At 38.1% G+C, this 16,082-nt stretch overlaps 1 protein-coding gene across 2 annotated transcripts in view; it reads right to left on the bottom strand.

The window, feature by feature from the left end:
* The window catches only part of USP22 (ubiquitin specific peptidase 22), a 112,931-nt gene that overhangs the window by 44,315 nt on the left and 52,534 nt on the right, over nt 1-16,082 (bottom strand). Inside the window, exons 3-5 of one of the 2 annotated variants that reach the window (XM_074158267.1) lie at nt 14,126-14,239; nt 13,524-13,568; nt 8,523-8,624 (exon numbers count right to left, since the gene is read on the bottom strand). In XM_074158267.1, the coding sequence (XP_074014368.1) occupies nt 8,523-8,624; nt 13,524-13,568; nt 14,126-14,239 (261 nt within the window). The remainder of the gene's footprint in view (nt 1-8,522; nt 8,625-13,523; nt 13,569-14,125; nt 14,240-16,082) is intronic. The other variant, XM_074158268.1, reaches the window with a different exon arrangement.

Below are 16,082 nucleotides of genomic sequence, written 5' to 3'. Positions count from 1 at the left end.
AGGAACCTCCCATTCCCACAAAAACCTGTTCAAGCAGATGATGACAAGTGACTAACATTTACTGCATTCTTCATGCTAAAAACCTAGTGTTTTGACTGCATATTGAAGTTATACAATGACTTGGTGAAGAAAGCACAGCACAGGAAAGAAATTAACTACCATTAGCAAGAGACAGGTAGGACAAATAATTGAGTCAGCAAATATTTTACACTTGAAAGTTGAATCAGCATCTAGGAGGGGAAAAAAAAAAAAGGGGTTTTTTTGGGGCTGCTACCTAGCTGAATCCAAATGATGAAGGTTCACCTGAAGAAGCACAGAACACAATTTTAGAGAAGTCAAATTGAAACACTGTCTGTAAACTAAGAATGATGCGTGTGGATGAGTAACAACCACAGATCTACTTTTTAAACAGTCCAGAGGAGAAAAAAAAAAAAAAAAAAAAATCAGGTTTGAGTTAGAAGTTTGGAACATGACCCAAGGTCTGGATTCAGAACCCTGTCTTCTAAGGAATTTCACGTTGTGAACACACACGGTGTATCTCCCTTCGTCTCAAATCCCCAAGAGCCACCTAGAGTTACAAAATTCAAGTCTTTTCTATGCAAGTAATACAAATGGCAATTTTCCAAGACAGGATAACACAAAAATTCAAGCCCGACTGCAAACTGCTTATTCCACATACAAGTAGTTGTACCTTCCTACAGTCTGCAGGGGTTGTATTTGAGGTAAATATCCCGGAGATTAGAATTCCAGCTTTACAAACTCTGACGCTTATTTCAACATTTCTTCATCTGCAATATTTTATATTATTGCAGCTACTCACACGCCTATAAATTGGTGTCTCTCTCTGCTCTTATTTCCCCACTAATAAAACACGCAAAACAAGCTTTATAGGGAAGGAAAAAAGCCAAACCATTCAAATTTTTTTTATATATATATATTTTAAAGAATTCTAAAACCTGTATGAAAACCCACTACTCCTCAGAGAGCAAATATACCCAAAGCTTCTACTCAGCTTGCTATTCTGTTTTAAACTAAACTGCTCCCACATAAAGCCATGCAAATTAAAACCTTCAAGCAGACCCTGAACCAGAGAATCTCCTCCAGAACACATTTAGCACATCACTGCAAAAGCCGTTCCCGATGCCAACCTACCACCAAGCTCAAGCTTCGAGGTAACTTCTCCTCAAAATTGTTTTTGACATTTTTTTAATTTTTACTGGAAACGAAGCAAAGGCTGGGATTTATTCTCAACACAGATATTGCAAAAAAAAAAAAAACAAAAAACAAAAACAACAAACCAAAAACACAAAACCAACAACCCAAAGTATTGCATTTCTAAAAGCTGCTAAGAATAGTCCCAATCTACAAAAGTTAGGTCTGGTGGTTTCTTCAACAATCCATAGGCTACTGGCAAGAAGATCAACCAAAAAAATACTGGGAGGCCTAACAAGGGCCAGAACTAGCCATGATTTCCTTGAACACATAATTTCATATTCCAAGCTATCCCACTACTATTGCCTGATACTCCCTGGAGAAAAGATGTTAACTGGTTTATACTTCAACTTGTTACAGCATGGACTTGAAAGCAGGACTAAACCCTAGGGGAAAAAATAAGTTCGTTGTAAAGGGAATCTGCATCCTCTTTCATTAATCTTTACAAGCTGAAAAACATGCCCTGCAAGTTTCAGCTATTCTTCAATCATCAAGCTAAAGATAGGCAAACTTTTTATATTAGTTACTTCCAAAGAGGTTTTTTTTTTCCTGTTGGGAAGGGGGACTGTCTATAAAAGCTGAAAAGGAAGAGCCATAAACTTTGAGGTTACCCATGGACACTACAGCAGGAACAGTAAATGGCGTAACTCAAAAAGGTCGTTTAGATTTCAGCCTTACTACTGATCAATTTAAAAAAAAATAAATAGTAAATTAATAAAAAAAAGATAGCAGAATGATTTTAGAATCTCGGAAGACAAACAGGAATTCACTGAATTTCACTGAATTTTTAGAGTTGGAAGGGACCATGGAGATCATCTAGTCCAACTCCCCTGCTGAAGCAGGAAATTCACATAACTGTGATATTTACTTAAAAAATATTAATATAAATATGCAATAATATAGGCCACATTATCACCGATGACAGCTTCTCAAAGAATTTGTCTTCTTCTCGGGGGATCCTAAAAAGCTGGAAAAGTTCATTTTCTGTTTAAAATTGACTTCCTGGCTTACTCTAATGTCAAGCCTTACTAAGGTGAGAATCCAAGAGCCGTTAATCTTTGCTGGTTTTGCTGTAGATGAACAAAACGACAGCTCGGATGCAGCGTGGTTTGGTGTCAGCAAAGGGAGGTTCCCTCTTACTCCCAGCCACGTGTCCCGTTCCTGGGCCATCCCATCTTCACGCGTGTGTCGGAGCCTTTGCCAAGCGGTTGAGCGCCGTAACACAGGAGAACGTTGCTCTTGCAAAACCACCGCCACCAAAAAGCACAATGTCTTCTGCCAGGTTAACGAATGGAAAAGAACCTGCAAGCAGCCTGACAGCACCAGAGGGAATGCCCAGGAGAGGGTGGGACCACGTGGCTGGATTTAAGGAGAATTTTCTCATCACACAAGGGTGATGAGAAAAAAAAGGATTGTCCCCTGACAGAAGGCGGCCGCCTGCCTCAGTCATAGGACACACCTTCACCCTTAGCAGGTATTAGAGAGAAGTGTACTTTTGCTTAAAGCATAGCAAAAGAGGAGGAGGAGGAGAGGGGAGACGGAAAGGTAATAGAAGTCTTACTGCTTTTACCAGAAATGGTTGTTTGGTTCTCTTAATGTTCACTAAAGGGTATGCCCCTGTAAAAATCACGGCATGAAATGAAAACACAAACAGGATCATATACTGAAAGATACCAGCTTATGTCCTTTCTGAAAGGGGGCCTAAAATTCAATCAAATATTGAGGTAGAAAGAGCAGAACCCCTCCCCCCCCTCATTCCTCAGCGGAGCTAACCTGGGATCAAATAAACATTCTGAAGCACTGTTAATTAGTAAACTCTTCAAATGGGAAGGTAAGATGACTTACTTTTACATTAGAAAAGTTTCTGTAACAAAAGTTTGCTCACTCCAAGCAGGTAAACACTGCAGGGACTTCAGTGCTACTATGGCTGTCCCTAAGCTGACCCAGGAGCAATTAAATCATAGATAGCTCAATCAATGACTGCTGTGAAGATAAACCATCCGAAGGGACATTACAGCAGTGATGAGAATTCCGGCCTGGCACTAGCTTTGGAATACTATGTGACAAGCTCTCGGAGGACAATCAGTACACAAAAAGGCTACTGAAATAACAAATCTGGAATTTCTTTTCAAAATATCTTTTGCAGGGGAAAGCCTTATATTGCTAGAGAGGTAAACTTCAAAAGTCTATCAAGACTTTCTGAAAGCTGATCTCTACAAACCTCAGCCAGTAAATCACAGCTTGAGTTTTAGAATTCTTAACAGATTCACACCCCTCTAATTTTTCTTATAATTCTATGGGAGCTTTGAGAGGAAAGGGTTTTTAAATTTATTTTTACTATCAGGTTTATCAATTTTAGACCTAGGAAAAATATTATAGAAGTCAGTCCAACGGTCAGGGCTCATGACAAAGTAAAACAGGAACAGAGGGATCTCCCTGATAGAAGGGTAGCATTTTTTGATTTTACTAATCCAACCTTTTAGGAAACAGATTTCCAACCAGACAGAGATTATAATTATGAAGTTAGATGGGAAAAAAAAAAAACCAACTCACAGAGGAGACATTCACTTGAATAGTCTTAAACGTCATTTTCCTTTCCTTAACCACACAGCAGTCTAAAAAAAATTTAAGAATCAAAAAGACTTCTATTTGAGGCGCACTTTGTGTGGTCATGATTTCAAACATAAAAGTAATACTGCTTACAAATCAATAACTTTTAAATTGAAGTTACAGCTAAAAATTTGGTGCTGCACCAAACCACGTTTTTCATTCTGCTTTTCCACTTGAGCCACCTTAAATAGCATTCAACTAGAAAACGCACACCGGAAAGCTGGTACATCCCAAAAAAAACTTCCAAGTTCTAACGTAGTCTTCAACACCTTCAGGTTACTGCTGCTTCTACAGCAGCAGCCACACTCCTGGTCGCTTGTCTAGAGCACCAGAAACATTCCCAGGCCACTGCTCCTCTTCCCTTGCCACCTTTACATGGGAGCTCTGCCGCAATATTTATTCCAGTCGTGCTTCTCCACCACATCCCCAGCTGCAAGACCCACCTGCTACTCCCATTTAGCTCTTGGGTTTTGCCACCTCCCCCAACCTCATCCTTCTTTCTAAAAAGGATTTGCTCATTCTCCGATAAAGGCCGCCCCCTCTGCCTTTTTGCAACCCTGCAAATGGGAATCCCAGGTGGCTCCTGCTAATTACCCACGTGCCTTGGGACTCTAATTCTTCCCGTTGTTAATATACAAATCTTTAGCCACAAAGTCACTTCATATGCTAATGGGAGACCAGCTGATCCCAAGCTAATACTTCATGTACTCGGGAGAACTGATCTGCTGGGGGCATTAATGATAGCAGAGCAAGACGAGCTTTGGAAAATAGTTCCTGAAAGATACTCTATCACTTTCACTTCCAGTCCAACTCTGTAATAAAAAATATGCTTGTGAACTTGGAGCTCAGTCACTACCTTCACTTGCTGCAGGAAGCCTCTTCACAGACAAGAAGAGATTGAAAAAATTAGATTTTTCCTTTTATGTTGTTAGAATCTATTTGATAATTGTTAAGTCTTATCTAATTTTCCATATAAAAGTTTTGGTGTTTATAGGATGCTTGAAACCAAAATCAAGATGAGCATTTCTATGAATAGAAATATTTATGAATTGAATAGCCGAGGCCACGATTCAGTGCTGCTGCTGAGAACAAGTTCATAACAGTAACTTAGGAGATGTCTACTTTCCACTCACCCTCTGCATTCCCCACAACTTGCCATCCCTTCAGCCTGATCCAGTTCACCTGAAAACAACTGTTCCGGCACAACGAAAGAGGCAGCACCCTATGGGAGCTGTGGCACAAGGTCTGAGAGTGTCTTGAGCTGATACTGCTACTCAAGAGCATTCCTTTTTTTGCTCCAGGTAGACTACACACTCTTCTTGAATGTCTTGAAATACAGGAACACCATCAGCATTTCAAGTCTGCCAGGACATCACAATAAAACCCAGGACATCACATAAAGCCCCACATAAAACCCACACCACACAAGGATTTTTCATCACGGCTTCTTGCTTAGTGTTTCCACTTGGTGAACAGTGTTCCACGTCACTCGGGAGATGCTTATGTGCAACATGGGAACAGCCCTTCGGTTATACCCCAAAAGGCAGGAATCAGCAGAGTTTCCACAGCCTGTAGCAGTGCCCGACCTGAGTTTTCATTTGAAGAGCTATTTGCTCAATGGCAAAATAGCGATTCAAGCAAAGTTACCTTATCTATCTTCTTACTGGCTGGAAAAATATCTGAGAGATGGAAACATCACCATTCTAAAAGAGAACCGAGCGACATTTATGGGGTTTTGTTAAGTTGGGTTTTTGTTGAGGTCTTTTGTTTGGTTGGTTTTGGAGGTTTGGGGTTCTTTTTTGTTGTTTTGGGGTTTTTTTTACTTTTTTTTTTTTTTAAAAAGGATGTGTACAAGAAGTTCCTTCTTCAATGAGTTTCAAATTGTCGCATAAGTGAAAACATCGTTTCATTTTGCTAAATCAGAACCTAGGAGTTCTGCACAGTATTTCTTCCAATGAACTACCCGTTCAATCCTCCATTATAACGTATTCATTCCGTGACTGAATATTCTTCAGCTTTAATTTATGGTGCCAATGAAAGACAAAGGATCCTGCAGCTGTATAAAAGTTCAAACAGCTCAAAGAGTAGCAGACACATCCAGCTGTTTGAGAAGCATCATGAGATTGCTACGAATTTGGAATTAAAAGAAAATCCCTTTATGTACCAAGAAGGTTCTGCCACTCATTGACCTAAATGAGTGTCATGCAAATAATAAGGATGTAACAGGAAATTACAACAAAACATATTTTACCACCGAAGTGTGTTTGATATGAAGAAGATCAAGTTTAATTTATTTTATTATTAGGACTGAAAATCATATGCTAGCCCTTCACAAACAAGTTAAGTGTATCCTTTCAAGGCCATGCCTGTCCAGGTTTCAGAGTACTGTCCCACCTACTTTCGCTATAATACTAATACACTCATCTTGCACAAATGCTGAAGCAGGCATTGGCACAGTAACCGTTTCAGAAGGTCATTGCGGAGCAGTCAAACATGCCGTCTCCTAGCTGACACCAGAGCATCTCTGGAAGTAAGACAGAAAGCAGCAAACACCCCTTGCCTTCCTCTTAAAACAGCTTTACAGAGAACATTTTATACATAGGAAGCAGCTGGTTATGCTTTAACAGACTCTTTTGTAGACAGAACTGATCAACAGATGTGCAGTGCTTATTATAGATGGTTATCAACATCATCTTCATTTTCAGAACCAATAAAACTGGACATTATGCCTCTTCTCCGAGCCATTTACCTACCTCAGAAGCTAAACTGGATTTGCTAATATCTGCTATGGGATTGATAAAAACTTGATGGCAAAAGAATTGAGTATTAGAAAAAAAGAAAGAAATGGGAACGTCCAGATAATTGCAGCATTTCAGTCTGCATATAGGCTCTTCACTGATCTGAAACTGCAAACAGACAAGTCAACGTGAGGAAAGTGAAGGGAAAAAGCCTCTGAAGCAGATATATATTTAGCAGCAGGTTAGATGGAGAGAAAAGGCTCAAGGACAATGGCAGGTCTTTTCTTGCTTCAGCTAAACCCCCAATGTATTTTTGTGAAAGAAAGCTAGTCTTTTGCTTTTAACTGTAGCCCAAAACTGCATTATGTCTCTTGGGTGCTTTGATTTTTTTTCTCTTTCTAAATCTCAGCACATAGACAGCTCCAGGGCTCAGTAGGAGAAATTATTAAAAGCACGCCTGCAGAAGTAAAGAGATCAGTCATTTCCCTCATCCCCTGTGTTTCACGAGCACTCTCCTGCCCATGCAGTGTTGTATGAGATCTCATGCAACCAGACATGTCCTTTTTAAACAGACTGAAAAATTTAAAATCCTTTAAGAGTAGGGACAGCATTCCTTCAAACTGGAAAGAGAATCACAGAAATGTGCTTCCACTCTTCAGAAAGGTCACATTCACCTTCAAAATGCTATCAAACATTTTTTTTTAAACCCTGCACAGTTGTATTAAGTAATTTGCAACAGACTTTACAAAATACACTGGAGTTTCATAAAACACAAAATCCCACTGTGAACATGATGCAAGCAATTCTTGGCTAGTTATTTTTTCCTAGAGTTTCCAAAGTCCAGATGTTTTTCCAACTCTTTCCTGTTCCACTATTGCAAATGCATAGGTCCCTTCTTTAGCATTACCATTCTATACACATTTTCTACTTACTCTGTGCTTCTCAGTCCATTTTTTTTCCAAATATACACATATTTTGGATTATAGATGATTGACTGTATTAGAAACAGACATTAGAAAGTTGAAACATGGTATTAAGAAGTTACGTTCAGTGTATTTTGACAAAAGCAAATATGTGCGAAAAGCGTGACGCATGCTCACAAAACAGTAAGTAGCTTAAAAATTAGGAAAAAACTTTTTAAACAGTTTCCTACTTCCAATTTCTACAGCTACATCTCCAATATTGTACCTTCACCGTTAAAAATGTTACTGTGCATTTAAAAGCATATGAAAGTGCCCAATAATCTTCATTAGAGCTCGTCAGGAAGCTGGTTTTAACCCCCCTACTCTCCCAAATTAAAGACAACAGAAAAAAAATTGGAAAATGCTGTTCATTTCCATCACCCTTAGCCAAATACTCCCCAGCCATAAGTAGATATGCCCGCATTTCAGAGAGTTCTTTGCTCCAGACTACTGAACTCTAAGCATTAAATGTTTGATATGCATTTCAAAACTGCTATTTGACACACACTGAAGAACAAATTAGGTCTTTTCCGAGTCAATGTGAAATTGAAGAGACCCTATTTAGAGTGTAGAACACGAAACAGAAAGACAGCACTGTGCTTATTCTGTCTGCTAAAAACACATTTACCAATGGGTTGCCACATTTAAGGATGCATCTGAACTACAGGATTTCCCTTCAAACACCTGCATGGGATCTCTGATGAAGACTGAGTTGAGATAACATCACTGATTTCTGCTAAAGTCTTTAAATGCATATTGTCCAAAAAACAAAAAAAGTTCTGTTACACAGATGAATCATTATCAGTACCTGAAGTGACAGAGCAGATATCCTTCTACAGTGAGAAAAAGGTAGCGTAAAATAAATTTATTTTGTTATCCTAACGGTTAAGGAAATCAACTACAATTACATCAGGGTAAAAACAGTCATGGAAGACCACCACAGAATTTTGAACATACAAGTGGCTGAGAATCAGCTTTGGAAAGGATTTCTAGAACTTACCTATGGTGCAGTTTGTGGTTATTTTTCTCCGCTTGGGGTTGTGTCGTAGCAATTCTAACTCTCGTTTGGTTGGCTCCCATGTTGAATACTTCTCTCCAATGCCTAAGCAGACGAAAAGAAAGTTTCAGGGAGTTGTTTAGTAAAAGGATTAAAAACCTCTGTTCAAGTAAAAACTTTCAACATGCTGTCCATTAAGTTAGATTCAATCTATGTACAAAAGACTGATTTCTTTTCACCCCGCCCCCAAAAAAATGTTCAGAAAGATATCAACCAATCTTCCAACAAATAAGAGCTAAAGGAAGAAAAGCACTTCTTTACTTATAAAGAATATCTATCCCAAATAAATTCTCTGTTATTGGATTATAATCCTCCTTTCAGTTAAAAAGAAATTGCAGCACAAGAATAAATCCACTATTGCTCAAAAATGCATTTCTTTGTGCTCAGAGGAGGTCAAACGACAGACCCACCATATGATTTTAGGAGAGGATACAGGATAACCAAGAAATCTCATCACCTAACTTGAACAAGTTATTAAAGAAATCAAAACTGACCCAACTTAATGGACAGATACAGGCTTAATCTTTACAGATGAACAGCAGAATTTAGTAATTCAATATACTAAACAGTTACTACATGTCTTAGGATATGCCATTACAGAGTAAGACCTCTCCTTATTCATGGAGGACTGGATATTAGGAAGTTCTAAACATTCACTTTCCTGACATATCTAATATTACCTAAAAATGCAATTAGTAGTAGGTTTAAACATAAACCTCCCCCCACCAACCAGCCCAAACTGTCCAAATGCTCAACTACCCTTTCTCATGAGCTGCAACTAAAATCTGTCATTTATACTCTTTAAGTATCAACCCATTTCTTTTGCTCAAAGGGAAGCGCAGTGGAAGAGAGCCAGGTAAGCAGTACAGAGAACAGACGTGAAGTAAGCGCAGAGTTGTGTAAATCCCATACAAGAGAAACACAACAGTGAAGACTCGTGTGCTGACCAGCCGAGTACTGCTGCAGCATTCTACGTAGCGCAGAGAAATCACTACGTGAGGTCAATTATAGCAAGTCGCAAAAGCACCTTGGCATTAAAAATAAAGAATAATAAGACGACAAGCAATCTATTCTAAAACTGAGGATTAAAGTCAATTAAGAGTTATTTTTCAGAATGCGTGGAGCAGAAACAGTGCTGTGCTACAGAAAATAAATTATAAATCATACATATGAAAAGAAGGAGAGTAGAAAATATAGCTAGAGGCTTACACATTCTGCATAATATACATTAAATTTTAATAGCTCTTTGATCTTCATTTTCAGAAATAGCTATGCTTGTCAGACGCTACCCACCCAAAAATGTTCAGTTCACATTTACTACTGACCCTCCAGGTTCTAGTAATAAAAGGTCTCCTTTTTGGATTCTTGAGGACTAGAAAATTCTTATTTACATGGATGCACCCATCACTCACTTCATTTGATTCAAGACCAGATTATGCAAGAAGCATAAGAAAGAATACCAGAATCATATAGTCCCTTTCCTTTATCCAAGGTTCAGCATCAAGCTACACACCCAGGAAAACAGAAAAGGAAACTAATTACTGTGTAACAGATTGATGAGATAAAACAGCTGCAATGCTTTGAATACACTATACAGTAGGCATAGGCAAACGAATGAAGCGACTTCAGAGACGCACATATGGACAGTTAACATATGACAGAACATTGGCTTGCAACAAGTTTTATATTAGATATCTTCAGCAGCCCTTTTCACATTCGTAATACTCCCTTCGGAATTGATATAAATTGGTTTGTATAAAAGGCTCAAAGTAATTTTCAACACCGTGTCGGTACCAGCTATCGCACTGGCCAGCTGTAAGCTTGAACTCTCGCGTTTGGGTTCATTGTAGTTTAAACATGGCCAAACGCAGCTCGTATCATCTGACAACGGGAGGAAATCTCGTAATAAAATAAAAAAAACCAACCTTGGACACGTATAAATGCTGGTTTAAATCAAATATAACAAAATTCACACCTGGAAACACATGTGCGCTCAGCTTTAGGCATGCAATAGTTCCACATATGTCAGTGGGACTATTAATATATACTTATATATATCTATATATAATTATATAGCTTGAATGCTTATAGAGGACGCGGACCAAAGCATTTCACAAGAGCAACTCTTCAGGTAAAGTTAAACATGACAGACTGGATGACTCTGCAGGATTCTGGGTGAATCAAATATTGTTCAATTAAGAAGAAATTAAACCAAACACAAAACCAGGTACAGCTGATGCCACAACAAACACAGAGCAAAACAGACAGAAAACTTTTACAGAAGCCTTTCATTAGAAAAAGCACAAGTTAAGTCAGAGACAGAAATTAAAAAGTGTTCCGTTCCAGCTATAGAATTTACCAATAATATTAAGGGTTTATTACTCTTGAAAATTTGGAAAAAAGACAGAACCATTTATTAAGAATGGTTCAATGTTTAAAATTTAAAAACAAACAAACCAACCCCCCTCAAAAAACACAAGAACTAAACCAACAGCAACAAAAAAAAAAACAAAGGAGGAAAAATATTTAATAGAAGGTTTAATAACACCCGCAAACATGCCAAAAATGCCAATATAAACTACCTTAAAGATTTGCAAAACATGCACAGGTTACCATTTACAAATAAAGGAAAGTAGCGTTATAGGAGTGAAAATTCGTCATTTTAAAGATGATGCTATAAGACAGCCAGAGATTCAAGTCAGCATGTGAAATCTCCATCCAAGAATTAATTTTGTTAGGTAAAATACACAAATTGTCACTTTTCAGAGACTTTATCAGGGACACATGGATGAGTGAAGGAAAAGGTGATGAAGGCTCTAGTTTATAAAAGTCACAATTTTGCAAGTAATCAATATAGATTTTTTTACTTTGCTATACTTCAGCAAATCTCCCTTTTCCCTCCCAAAGATCCAAACGTTAATTAGAATGAAGGGCTCCGTGTGTTCTCACCTCCTTTGTTATTAAAGAATATTCAACAGCAGAGGGAAAAAAAAATAAATGGTAGAGGTGCAACTTGTTCAGAGTTATATCATATAACCCTGAACTACAGCTGGACATGGGAACTCATCACACTAAGAGTTAATATTACAGGAGTATGAAATGAATCTCATTATATTTGGGGTTTTTCTTAAAGTTTTTTCTCCAGGCATCATGTTATTATGTGAGCATCTATTAAAGTATATACTAATACCCTTCAAGCACTGTGTGGATAAAAGTTTGCAAATACACAACTTTGACAATTCAATTTTTAAGCCAATCTCACTTTTGGCAGACTGGATTCACTTCTTAAGTTCTTTAAGTTGGCAGCACTATTTGAGGTAAACTAACTCTGTGGTGGAAATACAGAAACAAGACACTGAGTTTGGGCTTTGCACCAATCTTGACATTCAGTTTGGAGGAAGAAGGGTTTCCTCCCCCTTTATAATCTTTCAGGTAACATGAATCACTACGGGAAGGAGAGGATGGATTGAAGCAATAGAAAAAGAAGGAAAAGAGACTAAAAGATGACATAATTGTCCATTATTTCTCCCATGTATCTCTCTTTCTCATTTCTTCGATAAATTTGCAGGGAAACACACATGGCTTCACAATGAAAAGCCGTAAAACGAAAGATTCTGTGCTATGACTTTAAAGAAAAAACATCTATACTGTATACTCCAGTAATTTAAAGTGTATTGTTGCCTATTCCTTCATTTTCTATCTTTATTGGTTACTACAGATTTGTTCTCCAGGGACAGAAGATGCAATGTTCATATTAGTATAAACATGCATTCATATGTATATATATTTAATATGCCATTCATTAGTCAGTTAACCAGTACAGAGATGGTTTCCTGCCTGGCAGCTACTCTCAGTGATTTGTCCCTTCACCGCACAACTTCGTGGCCCAAGACGACAAGATGAACAATCTTGTAGCTCTTAATTACCCTAGAATATAAGCGATAGCAGCCTGATGCCCACTGGAGGACAAACTGGCTGCATCTCAGTCCAGAAGGCACAAATATAACCTTTGCTAAGGGCAACATAATTAAGAAATTGCTCTTGTAATTTACGTATTCAAAGGTAAGGAACTGGGGCGGGGGCTTCCTCCTCTATAGCATCATGAAGAAGCATTCTGTTGTTGTAGTCGATTAATTTGGTGCCCAAAACACCACAGTTTAGAAGGGTTTGAAGGAGTTTTCAGAAGAGGTTCATAGGCTAAATGAAAAGTTTAAAACATGTTTCCATTTTGCCTTGCTTTGAAAACCAGTACTTTGTGCTAAAGCATTTTAAGCTGTGTTTTCTTGTTCCAAGACTCGCTGGCGATCTCACTACCCTTTCCTCTGACTCGACTCCCTCAAAATGGGGAATAAGCAGAAAGCAGAATGGGATCTGTAGTAGGAACTAAGTAAAAGCAGCTATACTTTTGAAACACCATCAGAAAAGCTCTAGTTAATACGATGTTAGCTGCTATTTTTAAAATTGGAAATGAGGTTAAGAATGGTTTGAAGTCATATCAGCCCTGACTAAGGCTGTCACATTGAAACAGGATGCCATGGATTCAGTAAGAGACATTACTAGACAGAAGTCATCTGTCTTTAAATACAGACTTTCCCACTTTAAGAAAACGTACCCCCTAGAGGCCACTAGAAATGGAAGATGACAAGCTTTTATAACTGATGCTCAAAAACTACTCAGTTAAAGGTAAATGCTACTTCCTTTCCTTTCCCAAAAAAAAAAAAAAAAAAAAGAGAAAAGGTTTGTTCTGGAATAGTTCTATCAAGGAAAGGGCATATGAAATCAAGTCTGCTGTAACTATTCAATCATTGGAACATATCCAAGCAAGAGGAAAACAATTTGCACGATAAAACTGGCATTCTTAACTGTGATTCATGTCTAAAATGGCAGGATAATCAGCAAAGGGACGCTTGTTAGTGAAGTGCGTCGCCAGCCCACGCCTCTTACCTGTCATTGTACACTGGTAGTGAGAAACCACTGTTGGGGTGAAGGCTAAAAAAGAAAAAATTAGGGAAAGCAAACTGAATAAAACAAATGTGTGCACATATATTTGTGTGTAAATATTTCTACATAGATACTGTGCATGTACCATGAAAGCACAGGTGTGTAAGTAAGCTGGCACGTTCTATTAAAAAAAATTAGAAAAAAAAAAAAATCACACACAAGGGTGGCATTTCATGTGAGGGGAACAGATTTATCGCCTCTATCACCTAAATTAGCCTAAAGGAGCAGACTGTTACATTTTTCTACCTAATACACATCTGAGACTGATATTATGCAAGTTTTGCAGGATTAATGTTAGATATTTTTCTTTTTTTTTCTTTGCAATTAGAAATAAAATATTTCTGCTACAGTTAGGTGTGGCGCACATGTTAAACTAACAGTCTAACTCCTGGAAAGTAACAGCTAGACATCCCTCTCTCTCCCAAGTCCTTCACTACTAAGTCTAAAGAGCTCTTTCTTCCCCTTACTGTTTTTTGCCATTGACAAATGGGAGGGACAGGTATGATTAAAAACAGAAACAAGAAATTCAGGCAGGAAAACCAAACCTTGTAATTTCCAAGCTTTTCGTTGTTCTTCTTTGGCAATTTGTTCCATGTCTTTGTCGTATATGTAATCTTGACACATAAAGCAGTATATACCCCCATACAAAAGGTCTATGGCTGCAAAACAGAAGGGAAGTTGGGGAGGAGGAAAAAAAAAAAAAAAAAAAGATGTGAGTTCATAAACTAGAAGACATTTTAAAGCAGGCTTCCAAGTCAGGCACCCTTTCTTCTCAGCTGTCCACAAAAAGTAAAACCTGTACCTTAATCTAGAGGATTTAAAAAAAAAAAAAAAAAAAAAAAAAAAAGAGAGAAAGAAACATGGAAATTTTTCCAGTTACAGTGTGAGCTATTCAACTGCTTCTGGCACAGCAAGAAAACTGTGTAAAACAACAAAGCATCAGCTGCTTTCAAGTTGTTTGTAATTCACAATATACCTTCCAAAGACATAAGTAACCAAAAGGCGTAATTACAGTGACTGACTTAAATACATGCAGAACTAGTACTGTAAGATTTGATATCTAAGTTTGAATTGTCTTTTTCTAAGACTTCAGTGATTTCTATTCAAAGCCATTAAAATAATTAGAAAGCACCTATCCAAATGAAGGCTCAAACAGAAGACAGCACTGAAAGCTCAGATACTTGTGCAGGGGAATGGTTTTTCTGGAGTAGTTTATTCCACAGGTTACACATCACACAATTTCTCTCGTTTCACATGCCCTTTTAGAACGGACATATAAATGTGGAGCAACGTGAAAAGTATTTACATAACCCTAAACAACAAAAAGCCAAGAAATGAAATAAATCAGCTAACTGGGAAATAACATTTTGCTTCAACATACACTGAGGAAGAAGTAAGTGCAAACTAATCATAGCAAATTGCTGATTTTCAGTAGAGAGATATGGAAAAGCAGCCACAATCAAAGTTTAAAAAATAAAATAAAAATCAGTGGGCCAGCTAGTAAAATACAATCTGCATCTAGCGGACAGCTGAGAAACCTATCACCATTCTCCCTCAAGAGCGTATCCTCCATTTATTTTATTTCCAGATAAATAGCATTATTAAAAAAAAAAAAATCTCAGTATGGTGGAAACTTGTTTTAAACAAAGGAAACCATTACCACATTAGGTGGCCTCCAAGAAACAGCACGGAATTTACTCTGAAGTCATAAATAAGCCAAACCGCACGCCACGCCGCAGGAATTCTGCTGTCGGTCTCATCAGGCAAAGGAAGGTGAAGCCTTTGTGCTGTCCCCCGTTGGGTGAGGTCGGGGAGCTTAGTACGGTTTCTTCCCAACCACATCTCACCCATCCTTCACAGCCTCTACCCCTCTCAACAACCTGCTGCCCCCTCTCCTCCTTTAGTCCCGTATGGCTTTTTTTTCCTCCTCCTCCTCTTTCAAGAAATCACTTTTTCCATGATTCTGTCAAATTGTTTGTTACTTCTATTATGTAATAAAGGGAACAATTATTTAAATAAAAGTTTGCATAATGCCTATTGGCTGTCATCTTGTTTATGTGCTTCATTATTTTATTCTTTAGTCTATTTGGCCCACAGTCTGTTTGCAGAAGAGGACAAGCGCTGCTTGCATTACCTTCTGTAACGTCCAAACACCAGAATTTTCACCCTGGGGTCCAGAGGGCTTAATAAGTTCCTTTAGCAAAATATCACACAAGGTGTTAAGAATCTTAGCTGTGGTCGAGATCAGTAACAAAACAGTATGCCATGGGGGGAGGGAAGGAAAAAAAAAACCCACAATCAAACAACTCGAATTGTGATAACATTTACTCCATTATCTATTGCACTACCAGTTACGCAGGGTTTTCAACAAAGAATGGTTGAAAATCCAAAGTACTGGTCTCAAAACACAAAGTCAAATATTATTCTCCATATATTCTTTAAAAGATCTTACAAACAGCCCCCTCTCCCCCCCACCCACCAAATAACAGAAGAGGGCTGGCA

Source organism: Numenius arquata, chromosome 14 (assembly GCF_964106895.1).
Source record: "Numenius arquata chromosome 14, bNumArq3.hap1.1, whole genome shotgun sequence".
In the NCBI taxonomy this organism is placed as follows: domain Eukaryota; kingdom Metazoa; phylum Chordata; class Aves; order Charadriiformes; family Scolopacidae; genus Numenius; species Numenius arquata.
This window is presented reverse-complemented; position numbering and strand designations above follow the sequence as displayed.